Genomic DNA, 24180 nt, shown 5'->3' with positions numbered 1-24180 from the left:
TTGATATCCAGATTAGTGATCTGCAGATTTAAAAATTGGCAATTAATTATCATTAAAATGTCTTTAAAATATTCATAGAAACCACATATTTTAAGTGATCGAGCTTCTTGGAATAACTTTTTTAATGAAAAACAAAAAGGTTTGTTTAACCATGCAAATAGTAAGCAAAACGCTAAAGAGCTTGAAGGAAATCAACTTCCGTTAACCTTCTTACAGTCTAGTCTTATCTCTCCACTGTTCCCTGTCAAGGGAGTAATATTCCCCATGTTGATCATGGACTGAGCAAAGGCCTGAAAAAACAGACTCTGGTTACTTGAGAAGGAAGTAACAATCGCAATCGTGGCTGAACCGGTGGTAGAGAACAGTTCTTGGTCTGACTGAAGAAGCCCGTTGTTGCTCTGAAGGTTGGTGAAGTAATTGTTATCGAACGCGTCAGGTGTGCTCAGATCAAGATTAGTGATCCCTGATCCGGTGCCGTTTTGAGGACATATCTGTTGAAGACTGCTTAGAAGCGTAGTGTTTAGAGTTGGGTCAGGATTTCCCGAGCCGCTGAAGTTGAATAGTCTGTTACTGAGCACTCCACATCGAGCACGTCCGAAGGTATGTGCACCTATACGTAGATATAACCACAAAGGATGGCGTTAGGGTTTTGTTTTACTTTTTCCGCAAGTTAACTAAACATGTAGATATTTTTACCAGATAAGGCTACTAGATCATTTGTATTTAGCCCGACAGCTGAAAATTTTGATGTGATGTTAGTAAGGCTTTCTACTGGAGAAGGAATTGACGAATTTGCCCCGGCTTGGTTTGCTGTGAGACTATCTCTTCTGCCCAATAATACAGTCCATGAAGGCCCTCCTGACTGACCATGTTCAACCACGTACGTTTTAACTAGTGAGCATATGTATTGTTTGCTATGTCTTATTAAGAATGTGTTATTACCAAAGAAACTGAGGCTTCTGAGGCAAGAGCTAAAACGTCAGAACAAGAGACGACGCCGGGACAAGCGTTCTCAAGGGCAGTCTTGATATTATCGACAACGTTGAATCCTCTTGCCGAGTTTGCATTCGGTCCAGCATTCTTCTCGCTCTGGATGCTTCCACTGTCGTCAAGCAAGATCGATGCGTCACACCCCTTTTAGAAAATAAAGAAAAGTATCGGTTTAAGCGAGAAAAAGATCATAACGTTAAAGAGTTGTATTGAGAAAAGATTAGTATACATTAACAAAACAGTCGTGAAAATGAAGGCGGATGAGGCTAGCTCCGATTCTAGAGTCGGACTGAAGGGCTTGCTGAATAGTGGTACGTACGATGGCAGATGCGTTAGGGCACGTCCCTGAGTAAAACGTTGCATTTAACTGCGCATTTGAAGTTCCAAACAATGAAGATGAGATGATGAGAGTGGTGAGGATTACGATGAAGAAACCATCACAAGTAGTAGGAGTATTTGTTACAGCCATTACTTAGGTTTTGGAAGTAACTAGTTTTGAATTTTGTTTTTCTATGATTGGTGCGGAGCTTATGAGTATTCCATATCATTTTGAAATCATTATATTTATAGGCAGGGAAGGTTATTAACGCGTACATATTGGCTGGTCATGAAAGTGAAAGATTTTAAATTAAACCAATAACTAGATTAACGTGTGTGTTTGTGTACTAAGTCCAAAAGATGAGAAATAAGCTGGTGCTTCTACATTTTCTTAAGTTAAAAGTTATTTGTCTTTAGGTTATACCATCTCCATCACTTGCATTATTGTAGTCCTTCCACGCGGTTGGTAAATGAATTTATAAATAGTGTATACTATAAGAATATATCAGATTTTGCGTTCTTGAGACGAAATCTCGTTCTGGTGATCAAGATTGTTTTTTCTTCGTTCTATCATTAACATTGGAATACACTAAAACATGATATAAATTATATATCGAAATTAAACATCTTTAATGCATTCTGATTCCCATGTTTAATATCGAGAATTCATATAAAAATGAATGTGAATGAAGATCTCAATTCTCACATTGATAGGCAGAATTTCAAATATGCTTTTAAAAAAGTTAGTCTGCACAAATTAGTTTATAAGTCACATTTAGTCTACACGAATTAGTTTACAAGTCACATTTCTGCAAAATAACTGCTACCTTCAAGAGTTGTTAGACCTTTACAGCTGTATTAATTTTGAGAAAACAAATAGATTCATAATCAAGTGTTTTATAATGAGTGTTTACTTCACTGATTTTGATAAAGAACCTTCAGAAGTCTTACTTTCGAGATGTTCCTTTGACATTAACCTATGTTCGCAGATGCGTGACTAGCTCCGGATTTTCGAGTGACGGTGATATGGATTATGACTCTTAGAAAGAGCTTAGAACATACTATAACGTATTATTCTTGAAATTTACTATAACTGTTAATTCTGAAAGTTTTTTCTCTATTTCATTAGTTTTTACTATGATGAAGTCAAATAAATAAGTATCTCTGATAACTAACTACATTGAAAATTAATATTGAAAAAAGTATTTTAAAATGCACATATACATGTATATATATATTTTATATTGTATAGCTTTTCTAAAAAAATTGCTGAGAAATAAAATACACACAGTTTTAAGGCCCAGCTGGCTATATTTCCCATCAAACTTGCTAAATAAAAGCCAAAACTGAGGCAATTCCCCTTCCAATCTTCCATCATCACGGAAAAACTAGGCCATTTTCAACATTCAGTGAACCTTCAAAACAAACTAAATGAAGGTTCCACAATGTGAAAATGTCATTTATAACCAATTTGTGCATCATTGATGGATTCATTTCCCTATAAACATACGATTCTTAAAAATTATTCTATTTTAATTTCCAGTAGTTTAATGATTAAACTAGATTTTGTGATAACATATTACATTAGAGTTTTATATTGGCATTTATTTTGAAACGAACAACTCTTCTAAACTGTACATATTGCCAAGTTCAAAATTTTTTTTCAACTATTCTTAATTTTTTTTTTTCTTTTCTTAATATAATTTAAGCATTCATAAAAAAATTGATTTTTTTTATTGAAAAATATAAATCTTTATTAAAAGTATATAATTTTTTTTATTAAAATATTAACCACATAATAAAATTAATTTATCAAAGTTATACCAACTTAATTCATTAAAGAAATAAAGTTTAATTTTTTAAACATAAATAGTCATTTAAAATGAAATACGATAAATAAAGATAAAAAGTTTAAGTCTTTTATAAAATAAAATACAAATATATGAAAATATGACATTTACTAAATATTTGTCAATTGAAAAAAAAATATGCGTTTTGAAAGCGCAGATCAAAATCTAGTTAAAATTTAAAATTGATGCATTATTGGATAGATTTTTTTTCTTGAACAAACACATTATTGGATAGATAATAACGCTAAAGCCAAAAGAAAATTTGAATATTGTAAATAGTCCTCCTATATGGTACGTTTGAAATACAACGCCAACTTTGCTGTAATGATAATTCTCATGACAATATTTTTTCCATAATTGACTTATACGTCAATTCCATAATTGACATGATATCCATGACTCCATCCACTAGTATTGTATGTAATTTATTATAATTTTTTTAACTGTAATTTATTATAAAAGATGTGATACATCCATGTATTTAGCATAACAACATATTTGTAATTATTAAAACATCGTAGGTTCAAGATATAATTCTACTAGGTGTTACCACATAATTTTCCCCTACCATTTTTGTACGAAAATGGTTCAGCTTATTCGAATAATTATTCATATGTGATAAACAAACGGTGAAACTAGTCTTCGCATTTTTCACATTTCTTCTAAATTCACTGTTTTCTCAGCAGAGCCAGACCTTAACTCAATTGCCTGAGTGGTGGATTGTCCATTAACCACCTTACAGTCTTGTCTAATCTCTCCACTACTCCCAGTCAACGGACTAATGTTCCCCATTTTGATCATGGACAGAGCAAACGCCTCGAAAAACTGAGTTTGGTTACTTGCAAAGGAAGTAACAATAGGGATGGTGGGAGAACCGGTGTCAGATAACAGTTCTTGGTCTGACTGAAGAAGACCATTGTTGCTCTGAAGGTTGGTGAAGTAATTGTTATCGAAAGCATCAGGTGTGCTCAGATCAAGATTGGTGACTACTGATGCGCTGCCGTTTTGAGGACATAGCTGTTGAAGACTGCTGAGAAGTGTTGAGTTTAGAGTCGGGTCTGGACTTCCTGTCCCATTGAAGTTGAATAGTCTATTGTTAAAGGTTGCGCAAGCTGCACGTCCAAACGTATGCGCTCCTAATACACATTAAACCACAAGAAAATTAGCATAAGTTAGGGTTTAATTTGCTTTGAAGTAAGACACAAGTAACTAAACATGTCCATTATTAATATACCAGATAAGACTACTACATCGGTTGTATTCAGCCCGACAGCTGTAAATTTAGCTGTGATGTTGGTGATGCCTTCAAAAGGAGATGGAAGGCCCGTGTTCGCCCCAGACAGGTTCGCGGTGAGACCATCTCTTCGTCCTAGTAACACAGCCCATGTTGGCCCTCCTGCCTGAAGATTAGATTAATCAATCATGTTTATTTGTATAGATAAATGTGACCATATCGGTGTGTTTCAAAAAAAAAAAATGTAAGTATTAGTGTGCCGTAAAAAAAGGAGTAAATATTTGGGATGTTAAAAAACGTTTTTCTTTTCCACCCAGACAGGCCCAAAGTGGGCCCACGTATGTGTGATATGTCAAGTCAGTTGTTTTTATTACCAAAGACACGGAGGCCTCAGAGGCAAGAGCTAGAATGTCAGAGCAAGAGACGATGCCGGGGCAAGCATTCTCGAGGGCAGTTTTGATATCATCCACAACATTGAATCCTCTTGTTGAGTTTGCGTTGGGTACAGCGTTCTTCTCGCTCTGGATGTTTGCGCTATCGTCTAGCAAGAGCGAGCCGTCGCAACCCTTTTCAAAAAGTAAAGAATCATGTTTAGTGTAACAAAGACAGGACTTAGAAAAAGCAAATCAAGAGAGCATCACGTACGTTAACAAAGCAGTCGTGGAAATGAAGACGGATAAGGCTGGCTCCGATTCTCGGGTCGGACTGAAGAGCTTGTTCAATAGTGCTGCGAACGATGGCAGAGACGTTAGGGCAAGTGCCGGAGTAAAACGTTGGGTTTAACTGCGCAGATGATGTCCCAAACAACGCAGAAACGATCACAAGAAAGCTGATGATGCACAAACCATGGCAAGTAGCAGACGAGTTTGCTACAGCCATTTATTAGTTTTTGCAAATAATGAAAAAGAGTTTTGATTAGTTTTCTCGTTTTACTTATTGATTCTGAACTTAGGATTATCTAATGAGTTAATAAGTCATTATATAAGAAAAAAACTGCGTGTTTCACCCAATATTCAATGGCGTGTTTGTTTACCAAGTCAAAAAATGAGAAAATGTGACCCTTCTAGTTCTAGATTTTCATATACTGTAGTACGTTCTTGTGTTTTTAATAGATTTTTTTTTTTGAAAAAGTCGAGTCTTCTAGATTCTTTTCTTAACCACATACTCCATTCCACGAAAAGTAACTAATCTGTGGAAGAGTTGTTAGGGCTTTACAGCTGATTTTGATGGAAACTATGGACCACAATGTATAAACTATACTAATAATAGCAGTTTAGATCTCTACAATCTAATGTTCTTTTTTGCTACTTGCGAACTTTCTCCTTTTTTTTTTTTTTTTTTTAGTAGTTAGATATTATGTTAGATACCTTGAGCATGTATAAAGTTATTCTTAGATTACACCACGTTCAGTATTCACGTTAAACAAACATGCCTATGAGTATATGTATTTAAATAGATTTTTTTTAAACATCTAAACTCAATTAAAAAGTAATATCCAAAGTTCAAAAAGAACAAGTAAGAAAGAGAAATAGAAAACATAAACAAAGCACAAACACCAGAAATAGATATTTAAAGTATTATTATAAATAAAAGGAAAAATCATCATATCATAAGTAAAGTATTTTCTAAAAAGTAATCCGACCTGCCGGAATCGAACCAGCGACCTAAAGATCACAGCAACAACTACAGTCTTCCGCTCTACCAACTGAGCTAAGGTCGGTTTTGGTTATCTGTTATGTCATCGTACAGAAGATAACTATGTCACCCTTTCGTCAAATATGTGTCCGAAGCAGTACACTAACACGACCTCTCTCACCACCGACCGATGCATCTCCGTCACAAGTCACATCCTCCATGCCGCTAAAGCCTAAGGTTCAACCCCCCTTCTGAGACTTCGTCCGAGACTCCTCCTACATGTAAATATTCATTAGCTTTCGTTCTCTCATTAGCCTTTATAAGGTCTTCATATGTGGACATATCTCAGTTCCCCCTGTTCCTACCTGTTTAAATCTTGTTGCTTTACTCCAATCTTGCATGATCTCAAAAATCTCTGCATGTTACTTCTTCATTTTCTTGTAGGAGTTATGGAGAATCTGAGTCATAAAAATGACTTAAACTCTTACTGTCAGAGACTAAACACCACTTCCAGTTTATAACACTACATTTGCATGTACCGGTTCTGTCGGTGGAAAGACTTTTACCTTCTCCTCGAGTACATTCACCAACCGTAGATCTGCAGAGCAAGATGCTGCGAAGCTTGCATTACAACATCTACTCAATGAGGATACATATCATGCTACAGATCTCTGCAAGGTTTTTTTATCTTTACTTGCGTTTCATTGCATCTATTTATGAGTAGGAGTGATGTCTTGTCTTACAAGTAATTCGGTTTTGGTCTTATGCAGCTCGTATGTCAGGACAAAACACGTTGCAAGATGATATTAAATGAGTTTATTGACAAGATAGAGATGTAATGTGTATATGAGACAGTTCAAGTTGAAATGGCTCATGTGTTTGTTTCCTCTTTGGTACTAAACGGCACATGTTATAAAGGTGAATGTGGTACGAATAAGAAAGAAGCTGAGCAACTAGCTGCACTTGCTGCTATCCTCTCCCTTTTAGGTAACCACCTTTATATTCTCTTAAACATGAAGAGACCAATGGCCATTTATTTATTTTTGTATGTTTCAGTTTTATTGACTAATGAATACTGTTAAAATTGCTATTAGATGATCTTACATATGCAACACATTTCTGAGGTTATCAACTCCAAGTTTAGTGCTTGTGATTTTTCTGTCACCAGCAACGAGTTCAAGGCTACCACTTCTAGTGGTGATGTAATGCCCCTTACTCAGCAGGCCTTATCGATAAACTTAAATGCTAATAGTATAGGGGAGCAAGGGGGTTCTGGAATCTTGGTCAGGAAGAAGAAGCAAGATTTAGTAAATTCACTGCCTCAGATAGAGAACAAAAGTCAACAAAACTTCACTGCCTCAGACAGAGAAGCAAGGTGGTCATGGAGTCTTGTTCGGTGATACACAATGTGTGACTGGTCACCTTCCTGGAGTAGTGACCATTTCAAGGTGTTCTTATGTACCTCTGCCAATAACTTCAGCAGGGACCATTTCAAGGTGTTCTTATGCCAAGAACTTCCCCAATAGCCTCAGAACCACAGCATGAAACCAAGTTGCCAGAGGCAACACAACTCCCTTTTAATCAAATCGGTGTTCCAATAGAGCTTGTGCTTGTTCCAGCAGCAGGACATGGTCCGGGTAATGATTCGATCTCTTCTAGAAAGAGACAGAGGAAGAAGAGCAAGAAGGCAAACAAGAGATCGCCAAAGAACTTCACCATTTAATCTCAGAACCACAACATGAAATCAAGTTGCAAGAGGCAACAAAACCAGCTTCTCAGCAAATCGGTGAGTTTGTGCCTGTTCCAGCAGCAGCACACAATCCGTGTAATGATTCGATATTTTCTAAAAAGAGACGAAGAAAGAACAAGGAGAAGGCAAACAAAAGATTGCGAGCTGAGAACAAGTAAGTTGTGTGAGTGAATATTAGATAATGGTATCGGAGATCTCTATGAAGTGTTCTGGTTATGTAAGATTGTAATTTGTAACTGATTGTGTTGTTAGCTTACGAGTTCAGAAGGCTCATGTCATGTAATGTGTTCTCTTGTACTTTAATTTTATGATCCGGCTTCTAGCTAAGCTTGTAATTGCTGTATGTAACTCTTTGGAACTCAATTCGGTTCTGGCTTCAGTGCAAATAATATGAAAATTTAACTTTTTCAAAAGAAACATTTCATCACACGCCAGAGTGAAGATTGCTTTCCAACGTGCTCGCACATTATTACAATTTGATTATTGCGACGTATGAATCCACATTAGGCTCATGCATCTTAAGACTCGCATTGTTCTTTCTGATGTTTTATGATGTTTTTGGATGTTCATTCACCATTCACTATTTCACTTCATCTTTCATTATAGACTTATAGTTGGTGGACTGATGGAAATCATGAAACTGCAGCTGGAAAAGGAACGAATTAGTGACATTGTTGTTGTTATAGAAATGATTTACAATTTTCAACTTAAATTTTTGTATCAATGCTATTTTCTTGATTTAATAATTTTGTAATTATTATTTTACAAAAAGTGTCTCAAACTCCGCCATTATTATTCCTTTTCCATCTTTAGTGATCACATCTACACTGTTTTAGCCGATCAGATCCAATTATTCGAAATCTTTTGAGCTCATTCTCTTTGGTTTACACTTGAGAATGTCATTACCAACTCACATGTGACTTTAAATCCAATAATTCGTTATGCTTTTGTCCAAATTATTCTTGGATTATCTATTCACTATGGTTTTACCCAATTTCTTTTTGAATTATACTTAGTCACGTGGGTATCTTATTCCTAGCAATATCGAAATGTTAATTTTCCAGTAACCAAGATTCGATCTCTGGTGGTTTCACCGTATTAAACTTTTTGCCCTCAAGTTAATTATCACTACCATGCCACAAGTCCTGGTTGGTTTTGCCCAACATTTTGTACTTACAAAGTTTCTTCAAAATCATCAGTGTTTTATAAGTTTTCGCAGCAGTGCTCGCTAATCCATTATCCAACAATCAACATGCGTCGACGATGAAGCTTCATAGTTAACGGTTAATTGTTTTTCGAGTATTCATAAGTAATTGTCTAAAACGGTAATTTAGCAAAAAAAAATTGTCTAAAACGATAACAATTTGAACATGTTTACGTGCATTTCTGTCGCGCAGGTGGAGGAGATCATGAGATTTTGTTATAATGATGAAAAAATAAAAGATTGTCATTCCACCCTCTTTACAATATTCTTTTCCAAAAAAAAAGATGTGTCTAAACTTCTCATGTTATAGTACTCTGTGTTTCAAATCAGAAATTTAAGTAAAGATATGGCAACCCTTTTTTTTTTTTTGAAAGAATGCAACCCTATTTTCTAAAAGAACTAGAAGAAAAATTCGGTGATTACTATACTAATCTCCTTTTCCATTATAATCAACTTTGATGCTGAGAGCCTCTGAAGCCAGTAGCAAGATAATATGCATTATAATAAGAACATGTTGTAGCTTTAACTGAAGCGTCACATGTGAGCTTGTGCAAAGAAAAGTACCTCCTTAAAGATGTAGATTTTTGTATATTATATAGTATGTTCTTTAACCAAAAATAAAATAAAATGAATCATAAAGGAAATAACTGAAAGAATATAACTGATTGAAAGAATAAAATCATAATTCTAAATCATATGCTATCACATATATGATTTTCTGAATAAATTTTTTTTCAAGGAATCCCCCGTAAGTGAAATTTTGGAATAAACCATTTTTACACATACTGAAGAATTTATCTACTGAAAACTTAAATCTTCTCCTAAGTATTTGGAAATTCATTTTACGAGCAAATAAATCAATCTGGATTTTGATATGTAATCAAATAAATTCTCTTATTTGGCCAATTTCTAACCATAAAATACTTAGCTAATTACACACAAATTTATAATTTTAAATATCCCAATATTTCAGTAAAAGTCACAAATGGTAAAGGATATCTAAGATTTGACGTTTTGTATTTTTTTCTTTGATTTGAAAAGTCGTTGAAATTTTTTCAAAACCTTATAGTTTATATTACATATATAATAGTAAACTTCAACTTAATACTATTCCAAATAACACGTAACTGTGGAACATGTAGGAGTAATTTACTAATTTGAATATAGCAATACTAATCCAATAATAAGCCGTTAAACATAAGGACATGTCAACCTTTTTTTTTGTCGCTGTCCATATTACCAATGCTACCAGACAATCAACATTTTGCACAATGACTTTTCTTTTTGTTATAGGTGAATATACTCCATCTATTTCATTTTAATTGTCATTCTTAATTTATGTATACAAATTAATAAAATATAATATGATTTTATATATTTTCAAAATAAAAATACAATTACTTATACATCTAACCATATTTCAACCAATACAAAAAAAAAAAATTTATTACTAAATTTTACATTAAATTTTTAAAATGACTGTTATTTTGGAATAATTTTTTTTCTTCTTACGATGACAATTAAATCGAAAGGGAGAAAATACACGATAACAATTTAAAACCAGAAACGAAAAGGTAACAAATTTATCATATTATTGAAAAGTTAAAACCAAATTTATTTTAGTTCATTAGTATGACTCTGATTTCGAGGAACGTGTGTTTGACGACAAAGCTCCTTTGAAATATATATATATATATAAATATATTCCATTAGAAACCACTTAAATGTTTTTATTTTGCTAATCTCTGAAGCTGAGAACTCAAAAACAATCACAAAGATGAAGAACTCTCTAGCGTGCAAGCTCCTGTTCTTAATTCTGACAATAGCTTGTAAGATCCAGACACAAGTGAAATGCTTGGAGTTCGATTTCCCTACGTTTGAAGCAAGCAATGACTCAGACTTGATCAAAGTCAACTCATACATCGTCCTTGGAGCGATCCAAGTGACTCCTGATACCCGTGGCGGCTCCCTCACGAACCATGCAGGCCGCGCTCTCTACAATAAGCCTTTCAAGCTATGGAAGAAAGACAAGAAAGCTACGTTCAACACAACTTTCGTCATCAACATCTCCAACCAAACCGACCCTGGAGGCGAAGGCTTAGCGTTTGTTCTCACACCGGAGACGACCGCTCCTCAGAACAGCTCGGGTATGTGGCTAGGTCTGGTCAACGAGACAACAAACAGAACTCTCGGGTCAAAGATCGTTGCGGTTGAATTCGACACAAGGAAGAGCCACCCGGATGATCTTGATGGAAACCATGTGGCTCTAAACGTGAATAACATCAACTCTGTTGTTCAAGAATCCTTGACCGGACGAGGAATCAAGATCGATTCTGGTGTGGACTTTACCGCGCATGTGCGGTATGATGGTAACAATCTATCGGTTTACGTCTCAAGAAACAACTCGGAGGTATATAATCAAAAAAACTTAGTGTTTTCTAGGGCTATAGATCTCTCAGCTTCTCTTCCAGAGACGGTTTACGTTGGATTCACGGCATCGACAAGCAATTACACGGAGCTGAACTGTGTCCGGTCATGGAGTTTTGAAGGTTTACAGATAGATGGAGATGGAAACAAGTTATGGCTTTGGATTATTCTCCCTATTGTGTGTCTTGTTGTAATAGGAGCTATTTTAGGGTTACTGTTCCTGAGATCTAGGTCAAGGGCAGGGGAAACAAGCCCTGATATAGAAGCTGAGCTAAATAACTGCGCGACGAACCCTCAGAAGTTCAAGCTGAGAGAGCTGAAGAGAGCTACAGGAAACTTCAGCCACGAGAACAAACTCGGACAAGGCGGGTTTGGGATGGTGTTTAAGGGGAAGTGGGAGGGTAGAGACATAGCTGTGAAGCGAGTCTCCGAGAAATCTCATCAAGGGAAGCAAGAGTTCATATCCGAGATCACGACAATCGGTAGCCTGAATCACAGGAACCTGGTGAAGCTGTTGGGATGGTGCTACGAGAGGAAGGAGTATCTTCTTGTTTATGAGTACATGCCTAACGGAAGCTTGGACAAGTACATTTTCTTGCAAGGCAAGTCAAGATCAAACCTAACTTGGGAGACAAGGAAGAACATTATAAGAGGGCTTTCTCAAGCGTTGGAGTATCTTCACAACGGATGCGACAAGAGGATACTTCACAGAGACATCAAAGCGAGCAACGTGATGCTAGACTCAGATTTCAACGCGAAGCTCGGCGATTTCGGGCTTGCAAGGATGATACAACAAAGCGAGATGACGCACCATTCGACAAAGGAGATCGCTGGAACGCCAGGGTACATGGCTCCAGAGACTTTCCTCAACGGGAGAGCGACTGTTGAGACAGACGTCTATGCCTTCGGAGTTCTAATGCTTGAAGTAGTCTCTGGCAAGAAACCGAGTTACGTGTTGGACAAGGAGAACCAGAGCAATTACAACAACAGCATTGTGAACTGGCTGTGGGAGCTATACAGAAATGGAAACATTATGGATGCAGCAGATCCGAGAATGGGAAGTTCGTTTAATGTAGATGAGATGAAGAGTGTTTTGCTCTTAGGACTAGCTTGTTGCCACCCGAACCCGAACCAAAGACCGTCCATGAAAACGGTCTTGAAGGTCTTGACGGGTGAGACCAGCCCACCAGATGTGCCTACAGAGAGACCAGCTTTCGTGTGGCCAGCCATGCCACCATCGTTTAGTGACGTTGACTACTCTCTTACAGGGAGTCAGATTAATTCAGTCACTGAGCTAACTGGCCGGTGATACTAGTTTGTTCATCAAGAATTCATTTTATTTTCCTACTCATCTAAATAGTGTATTTTTGAATCACGCTTTTCAATTCATCCATTTGAAAACATATACTATGAAAGTATATTTTGGAATATTTATTAACTACATGTTGTAACTACGGGAGTAAAATATATAATAAATGTAAAAAAAAAACACTTTCTTTTAAGAGAAGAAGAGACTGAACTTGGAAGGTCCAACGGTATGAGAGAAACCTTTAATAGATAGCTCAGGAACAGTAGCTTTCTCCACCATAAGAAGCTCATTGTCTATGAATATCACAGCCACCGTTATATCATCATGAAAGAATCTCCTAACTCCTCTCTCCACTTTCTTCAAATCATCGTACATCATCCCTTTCTTCTTCGCCGCTATGTTCATTGCTCTTCTCACCAGCATTCTCGCTATTCCCTGTGTGTTTCTTACATCAGTACTGTGATTCACAAAATATAAAGCAATATATTCTAACATTCTAAATCTTTCTTTAAAGAGACGTACGGGACGAGGATGTTTATGCACTATCTCTACAGCTTGCTGGTTGCTCACGTGCTCCCAGAGTCCATCTGATGCGAATATCACAAACTTATCGCTTGTTTGTAAGACTCTTGTGTAGACGCAAGGCTCTGCTGATAGAACCGGTCTTTGTAGCCCTTCAGGGAGATGGAATCGTGGAAACGAAGGACCAAGAGAGAACTCTGGGCGCTTCAGGTACGCATCCCCTATTGATCTAGATACCTGCACCAAATGGAACATATAAGCCATGTATTGCCTGATTTGAGATTTTGAGGTAAACATTTACAAAAAAATTTAAATAATTTCTTTTATAATTTGGAAACTTATGTATATATATATATATAATTTTCTTTTATAAATTGGAAACTTATGTTTAAAGAATAGCCTTGCAAACCTGAATGATTCCTTTGATGCGCCACACACCCTGTTTGTGGACAACGATGCGCGGATCATCCGGATGCAAAGACCTAAGCTCTTGTCTGACTTCTTCCTGAGCAGCATTGTGGTCACTTGTCAATTGCTCAGCTACAATCTTGTTTGACCTGTTCATGGAGCCAAGCACAGCACGGGAATCACCAAGGTTAGCGATAAGCAAGGTCCCTTTCCTGATAACTCCGACAAGACAGCAAGATCCAGCGGCTGCAATCAACGGTTTCAATCCACGTGTCCTTCGCACAAGCGTGAGGAACCCTCGCTCGGTTGCAGAAAACGCACCCCTAAGAGTTTCCTCTGTAATGACACCACGTTCTCTCGAATTTCCTATAAAGGAAACGTTTTAATTAAGAAACAGCCAATGAACCAATTTAACTTTCAGACAAAAGAGTCAAACAAGTGGCAAACAGACTAAAGCTATATATAAGTGTAGAAACAAACAACAGAGAAACAAAAGTCAACGATAATATGCCAAAAGAAAAGTCAAGATTCAGTTCACTGTTCATCAGAGCAAAACATTAATAATGAAAGGTGAGAAAAAGACTAACTTATTAAATGGGCAAAGAGATGGTCAGAGATGTATCTAGAAGCTTCGGGACCACCGTGTCCATCGTAAACTCCGACGAAGACTGCTCCTTTCCCAGTCTCAACTTCGCTGTGATCCTCAATGACCTCATTAGCTTGCACCACGGCCATGGAGAAATCACCTAGAGAATGCCTCTCTAGTTCCCTAGACCAAAGGAGCGAGTCGTCGTGATCATCACTGTCATCTTCATCGTCCTTGATCATAAGAGCGTACCGCCGCACCGGTCTTAAACAAAAAAGCACCATTTTCACCAACGAGGAGGACATCCTTCACTTGCCTCCCAACGGAGACTCACCGGAAGATAAAAAAAAGAAAGATTATGTGGTGGATCGAAGCTGATTAAGGTGAAGAGAACACGAGCAATTGTAGTTGAGTCTTTTAACTTCAGTTATATTGTTATTTTTTTCTCCTTTTTTACTTTTCTATTCATATTTTCACGTAATCTAATCAAAATCGTTGACGTGAATTAGCAAGTTGATCTCACGTTATATCTGTGTTGTCTTTGCTTGATTTGCTTAAAAATTAAAAGTCCAAATTCTGTTTAATTGATATTTGTAGTTTATTAATTTTATCTAAACACCAATGTCGGATTCATGCTGCTTGAATAATGATTGGAAGTAATTATTGTCAGATTATAGGATTAGATTAGTAGTCTGAATCAGTATAGTATTAGGAATATCCATTTAGATAACTTAAAAATAAGTGACATCTTAGTTACTTTTATCAGTTTTCGACTATATGTTTACTTTTGTGTTTCTTTAAATTTATGTCCGGAGCCTTTGACCACAAATATCTAAAGGATCGACTATCTCACAAAACTTAATAAAATCATGCAACATTCTGAAAAACCTTGCATTTAATTGATGTTACTTCTTAATTTGTAAATTTCACTATGTTGCACTTAAAATGTTTATTTTTTAAAAAAAATTAGCGTTTTTGTCATTGATATGTATTACTCAAAATGAAGAGATGATGTTCAAAGCATATGGGAAGAAAGAACAAAACATCTACTTCGTCATTAATGATTGGCAAGTTTTGACATATGAAGATTACACAACACTTTTATTCAGAAAACCACAACTGTCAAGTCTGTCATCAGACCAAAAACACCACACGAAAGCAAAGTCCTACAGTTACGAGAAAAACAAAGGTAGGATCGAAAAAAAACATGAACACACAAAGCACAAGTTGACAAGAACATAAAACAAATGACAAAACGTCTTATCCAGTATATCCTCCACCGGTTCCATACCCAGTGGTGCCACCACCAACGCGGGTGTTATGAGCGGTGGTCCTACCAGTTCCAGTGTTCGTTCCTATCGGTTCTGTCACGGCTGTACCATCCACAACGTGGCCCGCTGGTTGTCCCGTGCCGTGACCAGGCAAAGCCGACATCTGATGGGTCCCAGTTCCGTGTCCAACGTGTCCAGTGGTCGAGTGAGTGGCGGTTCCCATTCCCAAACCGGTTCCAGTTCCAGCTCCACTGGCTTCTTTCATGACAGCGTTGTGCTCGCGCGCTTCTCTCTTCTGCATCTCAGCCTCATTGATCCTCCCTTCTTTCTTCTGTGTAGCCATCTCTTTCTGAAGAGGGTCTCTTGTTGTCATCTTCTCAGCCTACGAAACCAAATCCAATATAACCATTATTTATCAAAAGAGAATTATTTTGCTTAAATGATATAAACGCAATTATAGTAAACCTACCTTCTCCTCCAAGGTGGCTTTGGTCTTGTCCATGCCAGACTTGGCAGAAGCTGCGATGTTTGAAGCTGTTTCCTTCATCGACTGCATTTTTCCTGCTTAGTAATATTCAAAGATGTTACAAAAATATAGCTTATGATTCTTCGTGTTTTTTTGTTCAATGCTTTGCTCGGTGAGCATGTCCCATTAATATAGACAATGCCAAACCCACGTGTTACTATAGTCGGTAACTGTGATTATTATTTTACGCTCTTTGGCAACACGTAAGCGAGACGTGTCACGAACCAAGAGGTGGTAGGCTTTGTGTTGCATCTCTTTATCATGCACGTGTACGTAGCGGTAGAGCCGTAAAGCAGTTCGCATGTCGACGCGTGTTAGGCTTTGGTTAGTGGTGGAAAGAGTTAGTTACGTTGTTTTTTACGTCCGCCGTGCATATCATTATCACCAAAACTCTAACTACACCATTAGGCTTTTGGCCCGCTCATCATCACCGATTCTACACATGTTGCAAATTTAACAATAACCACAGTAAAGCATAACGCCAAATCTTTGATGGCTAGAGACCTGATGGTCACATCAATAATTAATAAATTTGAAAAAGAATTAATGTGTTTTACAAACAAAATTCCTAAGGATTATTTTAATACATTTTGAAATCAATACATAATGTTTTCATCTTCGCAGAAACTTCTCCGGTTTGTTTACATGTCCAAAGGATAAGAAGAGTGTGCTTAGTTTGATGGGCGAATATCTTTTCTTTATCCACTGCTATCCCTCATGCATTGGAAGCTCATGCATATACGCCTCTTCTCCATCTGATTCAGCAGCAACACACAAAAGCCAAAGATAAAAACATAACATCACTGGTCTTGGAATGAAACAAATATATTGAGTCGTTCAGACAAACAATGTGATTTAAATTAGGTAATAGACTCATTCTCAGGTCATATACAAAGACTCATGTTTCTTACCGCTTTCGAAATCAGAAGCATCCGCAAGCCTTGCAATGGCAGAAACAAGCGCCTGTTCGTGTTCCTGCATCATCCAATAAAGGCAAACAAGATTCACTTTAACCGTTATATTTGATCAATTGTTATCTAAATCAAAGCGTTCTTGTTACGTCTATGACCTTGAGAAGCTTCTTGGCCTTATCAAGCTCGTGCGGGTCAGGAAGATGAGAATCAAAAACTCTCTCCACCTAATGTTACACAAAGACACTTCAGACTAAGCAAAATGTTAAAACTCATCCACGGAGAGATAGAGAGATGCCTTACCTCTTTCACAAGTGAGTCTGTGTTGAACAATTCGATCTCATCGAAAAGCTTCCTCCCACCACCGTTTTGTGCTACTAGACGGTCTCTTCTCGGCTGAGTCATTGGCAATCTCCCTAGACCACCATTGCTTAAGGTTCTTCGACTCCCATGTCCTGCAAAAGCTGCCCCATTCTCCTCCCCACCCCATCTTATATCTTGCGGTGGAATCTACAAATCATAAAAAAAAACAACGTCCTTAAGATTCTTGCAGATCAGGAAGCATATGTTACATACTACGTCGATCCGTTTCGAGATTACCTCCTTGAGATCAACCCATTCCCATGTTTCATTCAATGTGTTTAAGTCATATACCAACGCATGGCGACCCTGTGAGTAAACAATTAGTTGTAACTCAGAATTAATTAAGAACTAAACCATAGCTGAGAAGTGTCTAACTCTCTCAGGCATAAAGAAGTTACCTCAACTGCATTGTACTGTGTAATGACTGCTTCGTAAAAGCTGTTGTCTTCAGGCCATTTCGTCCACACTTTTCTTCCAATAAGAGCTTCCGCAGGCTCATTGGCTGTTACGGCGCCAGACACTAGATGGTTGTTGAATGACCTACTTCTAGTAGAACCCATCGATGGATACTGCCATCACAAATGTTTTTTTTTTTATAACCAAAACTATACGGTAACAGAGATTTAAAAAACAGAAACACTTACCGATTGAAATGTCTTCTGCTTCTTCCGAGAAGCTGAGTAAGCCGGACTAGGAAGAACATCGAGAGACTGGTTATTTACATGCCTAACAACTTGGTTTCCACCTCCCTGTCTCCACTCCCTGTTTGGTAGTCCAGTTCCATCATTACAACACAAAAAAAAAAATCACATGTAAAAAAAAAACATTTAGCTTCTTGACCTTATCCTTTTGATAATGTCGTCGTTATGGACACTGGTCAACAGTTCACGGTGTTCATCATCAGATACTCTCAGTTCTTTACGCAGCTCAGTTATCATGCTTTCTTTTTCCTAGAAAGCATACAAATCAAATCCTTTCTTATTGGTATCTGATAATACATTTTCAAGGCAAGGGAGAGAACTGTCTTTTTTATCTAACCCAAGAGATTGCATCAGACTGAGCTTTAAAAGCTCTTAACACAGCACAGTAAGCTTCCTGCTCAAGTATATGAATCTCCACTTCCATCCAAATAAATACTTTTTTTCCTGTCATTTAGAAGAAACACACACACTTATGTTATCACTAACGTAAGAGACCACATTCTTAAAACTCAGTTCACAACCCCAGTGCTAAAATTAAACCCCTAGAAACTGTTGTTAGATCTCTCAATAATCGAAAAAAATAAAGCTATAAAACCCCCCAAACAAATCGTTCAAAGGTAATTACCAATTACGAAAGGTTTTAAAGAGATTGACATTACCGCCTTCCTGAGAATGATGTCCAAAGATATGAAATTGACTCGCAGCAACGGAGAGGCGGTAAAGGGGGCCGGTGGGGTCCGGCGTGCGAGTTATGGGGCAGAGTAAATCGAAGGGATCCTTGAGAGATATTGAAATAAGTTTTGACACTTTTTTTTTTTTGTAAGAAAGCTTTTTGCTGTGGATAGAGATTTTGATCTTTGAAAGGCGGAAGTGGAGTGTGTTGGAGCTGGGGGGAAGCGTGCGATTAAGAGAGAGAGAAAGAAGATCGAGGACAAGGGGAGTTCAAGTTTGGTCGGAAAACGCCAGTTTATTTTAAAGACAAGATTACTCGTTCGTGTTTAATTACTTTTTGGGCCTATTGCGTTCTTGTTTAATTGCCTTTTGGGCCTATCGTGATAATTTAGGCCTGTTAGGCCCAGTAATGCTACTTTGAATTGATATACTACTGTAATATTTAACCCAAAAGAGTTTTCTTTAAGGTTAAACCAAAACATAGTATAAGAGCAGCATTAGAGCACCCCCATTGAGGGTTTAATGGGGGAGTTCACACAAAAACCAAGACAAAAAAATAATAAAATAATTCAATCCCATGAACCCTCTCTCTCCTAAAGTTCTCTTGGTTGAACCCCTCACTCCTAAAGTTCATCACTGTAGCGCGGGCCCCATGTGTCGTGGCGGCCCGCGATTGGTCTAACTTTTTTTTTTTTTTTTTTTTTAAAACAAAAAGAAAAAAATACAAATTTTAATAATAAAAAACTAAAAAGATGAACCCCAAGAGGGGGTTCATTGATGTGGATGCTCTTAACCCTTCACGGATTCTTAGGCGAAATTTTTTTTTTTAATTTTTTTCTAAAAAAAAAATTAACCAATTGCGGACCACCACGTATCAGTGGGACCCGCAAACAGTGCCAAAACTAAGTAAGAGGCACCTCTTGCAGAAGAGCATTAAAAGATGGTTTTTATCAAAACTGTGGGACCCTCCTCTTAAGAACCAAGCTAAGAGGTGGGATTAATGCTACTCTAACCAGTCATTTTATAAGTTAGGTTTGATTCCGTCTTTTCTAGTTACGTGTTTTTTCTTTTTTTGGTCTCACCCGAGTATAGAATATAGAGATTCCTATGTTTAGCCAGACCCGTTACATAGAATTATAAAGTCTTGCCCATAATTACAAAACAATATTTTCAAGAGAGATCAAATCGGAGCTCATACATATAAAAGTCACATGATTATATATAATTCCAAAATTTTTTGGTCCTCTTTTGTATATCAGAAGCAAACAACAACAGCACAAAAAAGAAGACAAACACAAAAGCCAAAGTAACAGGAAAAAAAGTTAAAAAACAATGAACCATATTCACATCCTCTAGTTTCCTTTTTGGATTGTCTATACTAGTTGTATACTTGTATTTTATAAACCACCAACACCACCATCATCAACCATATATTTGTAACACAACAAACACCACACAATACCATTCCGTATGCTTCCAATACATTTCCAGATAATTAGAACACCACGAAGGAATTCAAAAAGAAAAAGAAGGAAAAGTGAAATTACATAAAAAGAAATGAAAGATTTTAAAGGGGTCCATCATCAAAATCATCATCAACTGCTAGTTTTCAGCATTTCTTGAAATCTCCTATACGAATCAACCTTCTCCAACATGAATTTCTCATGACTATATGCAATAAACATATCAGCCAGTTTATCAATCTCATTCACCATCTTCATCTCTTTCCCTTCTTCTTCTTGTTCTTTGCCATCTTTAGATTTATCATCTTCTAGCTGTCTTAGATAGCTAGAGAGCTGAGATGATTCTGGAAGTTCATCATCATCATCCATCGACTCAGTCGAATGCATTGACTCCCAAGTAGAGTCGTACTGGAGATGGGCCAAGTAGAGTTCCTCAGGGAGACGCACCGGGGCAGAGACAGGCACCACGTGAGAAGAGCAAAAGTTGTAGTGAAGTCTGAAGGAGCCGAAGAATATATTATTCTTTTGTTTTTTAGAGACTCTCTTTGGATAGAAAGAAGAAGACATTGACAAGAGATTGTATTGCTTCTTCCTCAAGACTCTAACAAGAATGGATGAAGCTCTAGAGATTTTTCGGATTAGTCGACAAACTTGAGAGATGATGAGAATTTGGAGTAGGGACTTGAGTTTCACAGAGCTTGATTTTTGTGAAGATGAAGATGAACATTGAGAAGAAGACATTGAAGACGTTGATTTGAGTGGTACTGACATTTTCTATCTCTCTCGTTAGAAAATATTTGGTTAGGAAGGGCTTTAATACTCTCTAGTTGAATGGTAAAGGTTGTGAACGTATGGAATGACTGAAACACCCTTATCTTTTGGACAATTTAAAGGGATGCCATTCTACTTTGAAGATCTTGGTCGTGATCGGGGATGGTGTGACCCCACTGATCCAGACATGTCTGCAGAATACTAGGAAATATATAGATTTGAAAGAGAGTAGAAGTGACTTTAGATTCAAGTAACTAATAGTACTCATCTGACACTGATCCTTGCTTTTGTACTGTCTATGTTTCAACTACAGTGTTCTAATCTTTGCTAATTTCTCACAATCCACAAGCTAATATATATACTTAAATCTAATCAAGGATAATCAATCGTCTATTGGTATATATAGCTAGTGAGCAATGACATCCGCGCGGGGTTTTTGTTGGTGTCTGTCATGTTGATGTCATTAGTCGTTAAGTCCCAAGATAAAATTAACTAGGGTTGAACATCCTTAACTATATATATTATCTTTTATCAAAAAAAAAATATCCTTAACTATAAAGTAGTTTGGGTATAAGTTCACGCAAAGTCACTTACACATTATTGGTAATATAAGAAAAATGTCGAGTTGATTTCACACTCTGCTAGTTAAATTCAAAGTGATGTATGATTGTGCATTCTTCAGATTACCAGTGAGTATCTATGAGTCAACACATTCTGCACTGATTAATTTGTATAATTCAGTCGCATCTGGTTAATACATCCAGAGTTTGGTGTAACACTACCAAGCATGTAAAACCGAATAACAAACCCTACTACTTTAATTATTAAACGTCACAATTGATTCAAACGGGTATACTAAAGTTGGAGGAGAATCTTAGACCACATGACATTTATAGACCAAATCCCTAGGATCCCCATATGACCATATTATCTACACTGCCAGAAAAGAAAAGTTATACAACCCGCTTCCTATATTTCAAAATATTTGGAAATGCTTACCAATTTTTCTATCTACATTCTCATTTCACAATTTATATTTACAGTTTGCATCTTGGATAAACCACACTGGCATCGTCAAACAAGAAAGAACCACATAAAACGGAACAGAGCTGAACCGTATAATAATTAAGGTTCATAAACTTTTTTGTCTAAATCTTAAAAACCCAAAATCAATTCCAAGCTGCACCGCACTTGCATGTGATCCTAGGATTTTAAGAAAATATAACGACATATAGGCAAAAAATGTTATAAATTTTGATATAGTATAACCTAAATTAACCTTCGTAAAATAACGTGACTACGTCACTGCTTACACCGTCCCTGCCAGAGAAGTAAAGGAACAAGAATCCAGCAGAGTCCTCGATCGTGGAGAATTTTTCTCACGAGCCAATAGCGAAGCTGAAAACTTTTGTAACATGGGCTTCATTAATGTCTTTGAGCCCATAAAAATAAAGGGATCATCAAGCTTTCTCCGGGCCCTGGACAAAAAAAGATTTATATAAAATATAAAAATATATCAAATGTTGGGGTTTTAGTGAGTTTAACCTTTTTAAATTAATACTCTATAAATTAGTATATACTAAAAATCTCTAAAAAATAATATAATTTTATAGTTTCAAATTAATTTTTTAATTCAATTAGTATATCGATAAATTAATATATCTATAAATTAATAAAAAAATTATAGTTTTGGTATAGTTCCAACATTATTAATTTATAAAAGTTTTAATTTATAATGAAAATTTCTATATGCCTTTATCATTTTTGTTGTGAAAATTGTCCAAACTTGATTTTTGAAACGGAGAAGCACACAATAATATATGAACATGCTCTAGAATGATGGAACTTGTCTATTTTTAATTAAATCATGGATAGTCACTAAACACTAGAAGTGATTAATCCACAACTTTAGCAGGAGAGAGTCTATATATTTCTTAACAAAACTAAACGAAGATAAATTCTTAGTATGAGTGATTTTTTGGATTTACGATTTGTTTGTTCATTTGGGACGTATTCCAGTTTTTATACGCTTATTAGGTTTTTTTTTTTGTTTTTGCTTAATATAAGCTTATTAGGGTATTGCTAATTTTGTTTATAGATTCCAGCTGCATATCGATCGTGATTCTTTGATTTAAAATATTTTACTAGAACTTTGATTTGTTTTTATTTTTTATTTTTTTTATTTTTTTTTTCAACTAAATTACGATACCCTTTCTGAATAAAGTTAGATTGTTTTACAGACCTAGAAGGATGGAAATTGATAGCCTGAGAATATTACATATAAGGAATGAAACAGATGTGAAGCGAGCAGATTTTTGAGTAGTTCCCTTTGCTTAGCGTTGAACTCTATCAAACCAAATGGTGAGGTACGTCTCTTGTTGCTGTCTTGTTGAAGTGGAAAGTCTCTGCATAACTGTGGGCTCCCTGTCAAGTGAAAACAACTTCGAACGCAGCTGTAGGGCAATTTCCTTTTTATTTACTCTTAAATGAAGTCAAATTTCTTCAAATATATATTGCCTTTAACAAAGTCTACCCAAATTTTCCTCTGCTAAAAATACATTAACTTTTTGTTTGTGTCAACAAAGAATAATAGTTACGCAAATAGATAAATAAATTCACCCAGATGTCGAACATTTGTAAAAAAAAATATTGAATTAAAAACTACCAAAAATTTATTATGTAAACACGCGTCGGGGGGCCATATGTGCCTGGCGAAGACGAATGTAAACTACAGGTTCTTGAAAACAATTTGAGAATAAAATAAGTTGAATATTAAAGATCTGTCTAGAAAATGTAAAGAATAAGAAAAAAGGTCGGAAGTGCAACTTGTAAGACCAGTATTGGGCATTATTTTAACACGTAGGGAGAATCTTACAGTTGTTCCACTGCTGCTTTTCCATTTTAAACTGATTCATTAATTAGAGGTCCACCTTCTGTTATTTTCGAATACCAAACTTCTCTTTATTTTTGGCAGAAATAGGTAGGAGCCATCTAAGAAAATTTAAAATAAGAGGTATTATTAACTTCTAGGAAAAACTAAAATTTAACGAGAACGAGTTACAATTTCAGTTTATGTCACTGTGTTTTGCAAAGATTGAGTTGTTACCAGCATAGTTCTTTTTCATGCCCTAGTGCGCGGCTATTGGTTCATTCTATTTTTATTACATTAAAATTATCAAAAACAATCTAAAATGTCTTTGTTCAGTACTAAGTATACAACAAACATTTAAATTATCAAAGATTTAAATAAAAATATAGAATGCTAAAAC

At 36.3% G+C, this 24180-nt stretch overlaps 7 protein-coding genes and 1 non-coding gene across 9 annotated transcripts; 1 reads left to right on the top strand and 7 right to left on the bottom strand.

Moving 5' to 3' along the window:
• Positions 1–27: 27 nt before the first annotated feature.
• Positions 28–1535, bottom strand: LOC106419225 (peroxidase A2). The gene is made up of 4 exons (XM_013859983.3): positions 1220–1535; positions 943–1134; positions 697–862; positions 28–610 (listed from the first exon to the last, which is right to left on the bottom strand). Exons 1-4 carry the CDS (start codon positions 1457–1459, stop codon positions 192–194), a joined length of 1017 nt encoding a protein of 338 aa, XP_013715437.2. The 5' UTR covers positions 1460–1535; the 3' UTR covers positions 28–191.
• A 2047-nt stretch (positions 1536–3582) lies between these two features.
• Positions 3583–5393, bottom strand: LOC106419020 (peroxidase A2). Its single transcript, XM_013859762.3, has 4 exons — positions 5038–5393; positions 4767–4958; positions 4393–4558; positions 3583–4294 (listed from the first exon to the last, which is right to left on the bottom strand). Exons 1-4 carry the CDS (start codon positions 5269–5271, stop codon positions 3810–3812), a joined length of 1077 nt encoding a protein of 358 aa, XP_013715216.2. The 5' UTR covers positions 5272–5393; the 3' UTR covers positions 3583–3809.
• A 635-nt stretch (positions 5394–6028) lies between these two features.
• Positions 6029–6112, bottom strand: TRNAY-GUA. The gene is given in 2 exon segments: positions 6029–6064; positions 6076–6112. It is a non-coding gene; the product is annotated as a tRNA-Tyr (tRNA).
• A 1858-nt stretch (positions 6113–7970) lies between these two features.
• LOC106419217 (probable L-type lectin-domain containing receptor kinase S.5) lies at positions 7971–12769 on the top strand. The gene has a single exon (XM_048742561.1). The coding sequence runs from the start codon at positions 10759–10761 to the stop codon at positions 12715–12717; it is 1959 nt and encodes a 652-aa protein (XP_048598518.1). The 5' UTR covers positions 7971–10758; the 3' UTR covers positions 12718–12769.
• A 137-nt stretch (positions 12770–12906) lies between these two features.
• On the bottom strand, positions 12907–14747 carry LOC106419218 (probable protein phosphatase 2C 68). The gene is made up of 4 exons (XM_013859977.3): positions 14235–14747; positions 13649–14013; positions 13240–13476; positions 12907–13152 (listed from the first exon to the last, which is right to left on the bottom strand). Exons 1-4 carry the CDS (start codon positions 14536–14538, stop codon positions 12907–12909), a joined length of 1152 nt encoding a protein of 383 aa, XP_013715431.2. The 5' UTR covers positions 14539–14747.
• Positions 14748–15268: 521 nt separating this feature from the next.
• LOC106419166 (late embryogenesis abundant protein 46) lies at positions 15269–16145 on the bottom strand. Its single transcript, XM_013859918.3, has 2 exons — positions 15974–16145; positions 15269–15886 (listed from the first exon to the last, which is right to left on the bottom strand). The coding sequence occupies exons 1-2, from the start codon at positions 16058–16060 to the stop codon at positions 15494–15496; spliced, it is 480 nt and encodes a 159-aa protein (XP_013715372.1). The 5' UTR covers positions 16061–16145; the 3' UTR covers positions 15269–15493.
• Positions 16146–16538: 393 nt separating this feature from the next.
• LOC106419084 (protein EMSY-LIKE 2) lies at positions 16539–18970 on the bottom strand. Of its 2 annotated transcripts, none has more exons than XM_013859844.3 (10): positions 18631–18970; positions 18343–18449; positions 18145–18254; positions 17949–18066; positions 17703–17873; positions 17542–17610; positions 17245–17451; positions 17100–17168; positions 16942–17005; positions 16539–16785 (listed from the first exon to the last, which is right to left on the bottom strand). In XM_013859844.3, the coding sequence occupies exons 1-10, from the start codon at positions 18659–18661 to the stop codon at positions 16739–16741; spliced, it is 993 nt and encodes a 330-aa protein (XP_013715298.2). In that variant the 5' UTR covers positions 18662–18970; the 3' UTR covers positions 16539–16738. The 2 variants fall into 2 exon arrangements, with proteins under 2 accessions (XP_013715298.2, XP_013715297.2); XM_013859843.3 differs by having other exon boundaries at positions 18665–18968.
• Positions 18971–20056: 1086 nt separating this feature from the next.
• LOC106419176 lies at positions 20057–21278 on the bottom strand. The gene has a single exon (XM_013859929.3). It carries the CDS (start codon positions 20909–20911, stop codon positions 20273–20275), a length of 639 nt encoding a protein of 212 aa, XP_013715383.2. The 5' UTR covers positions 20912–21278; the 3' UTR covers positions 20057–20272.
• Between the last annotated feature and the right edge of the window lie 2902 nt (positions 21279–24180).

Source organism: Brassica napus, chromosome A10 (genome assembly GCF_020379485.1).
Source record: "Brassica napus cultivar Da-Ae chromosome A10, Da-Ae, whole genome shotgun sequence".
NCBI classification, from domain to species: domain Eukaryota; kingdom Viridiplantae; phylum Streptophyta; class Magnoliopsida; order Brassicales; family Brassicaceae; genus Brassica; species Brassica napus.
The sequence above is the reverse complement of the archived record's forward strand: the minus strand, read 5'-3'. Positions and strand labels throughout refer to the sequence as shown.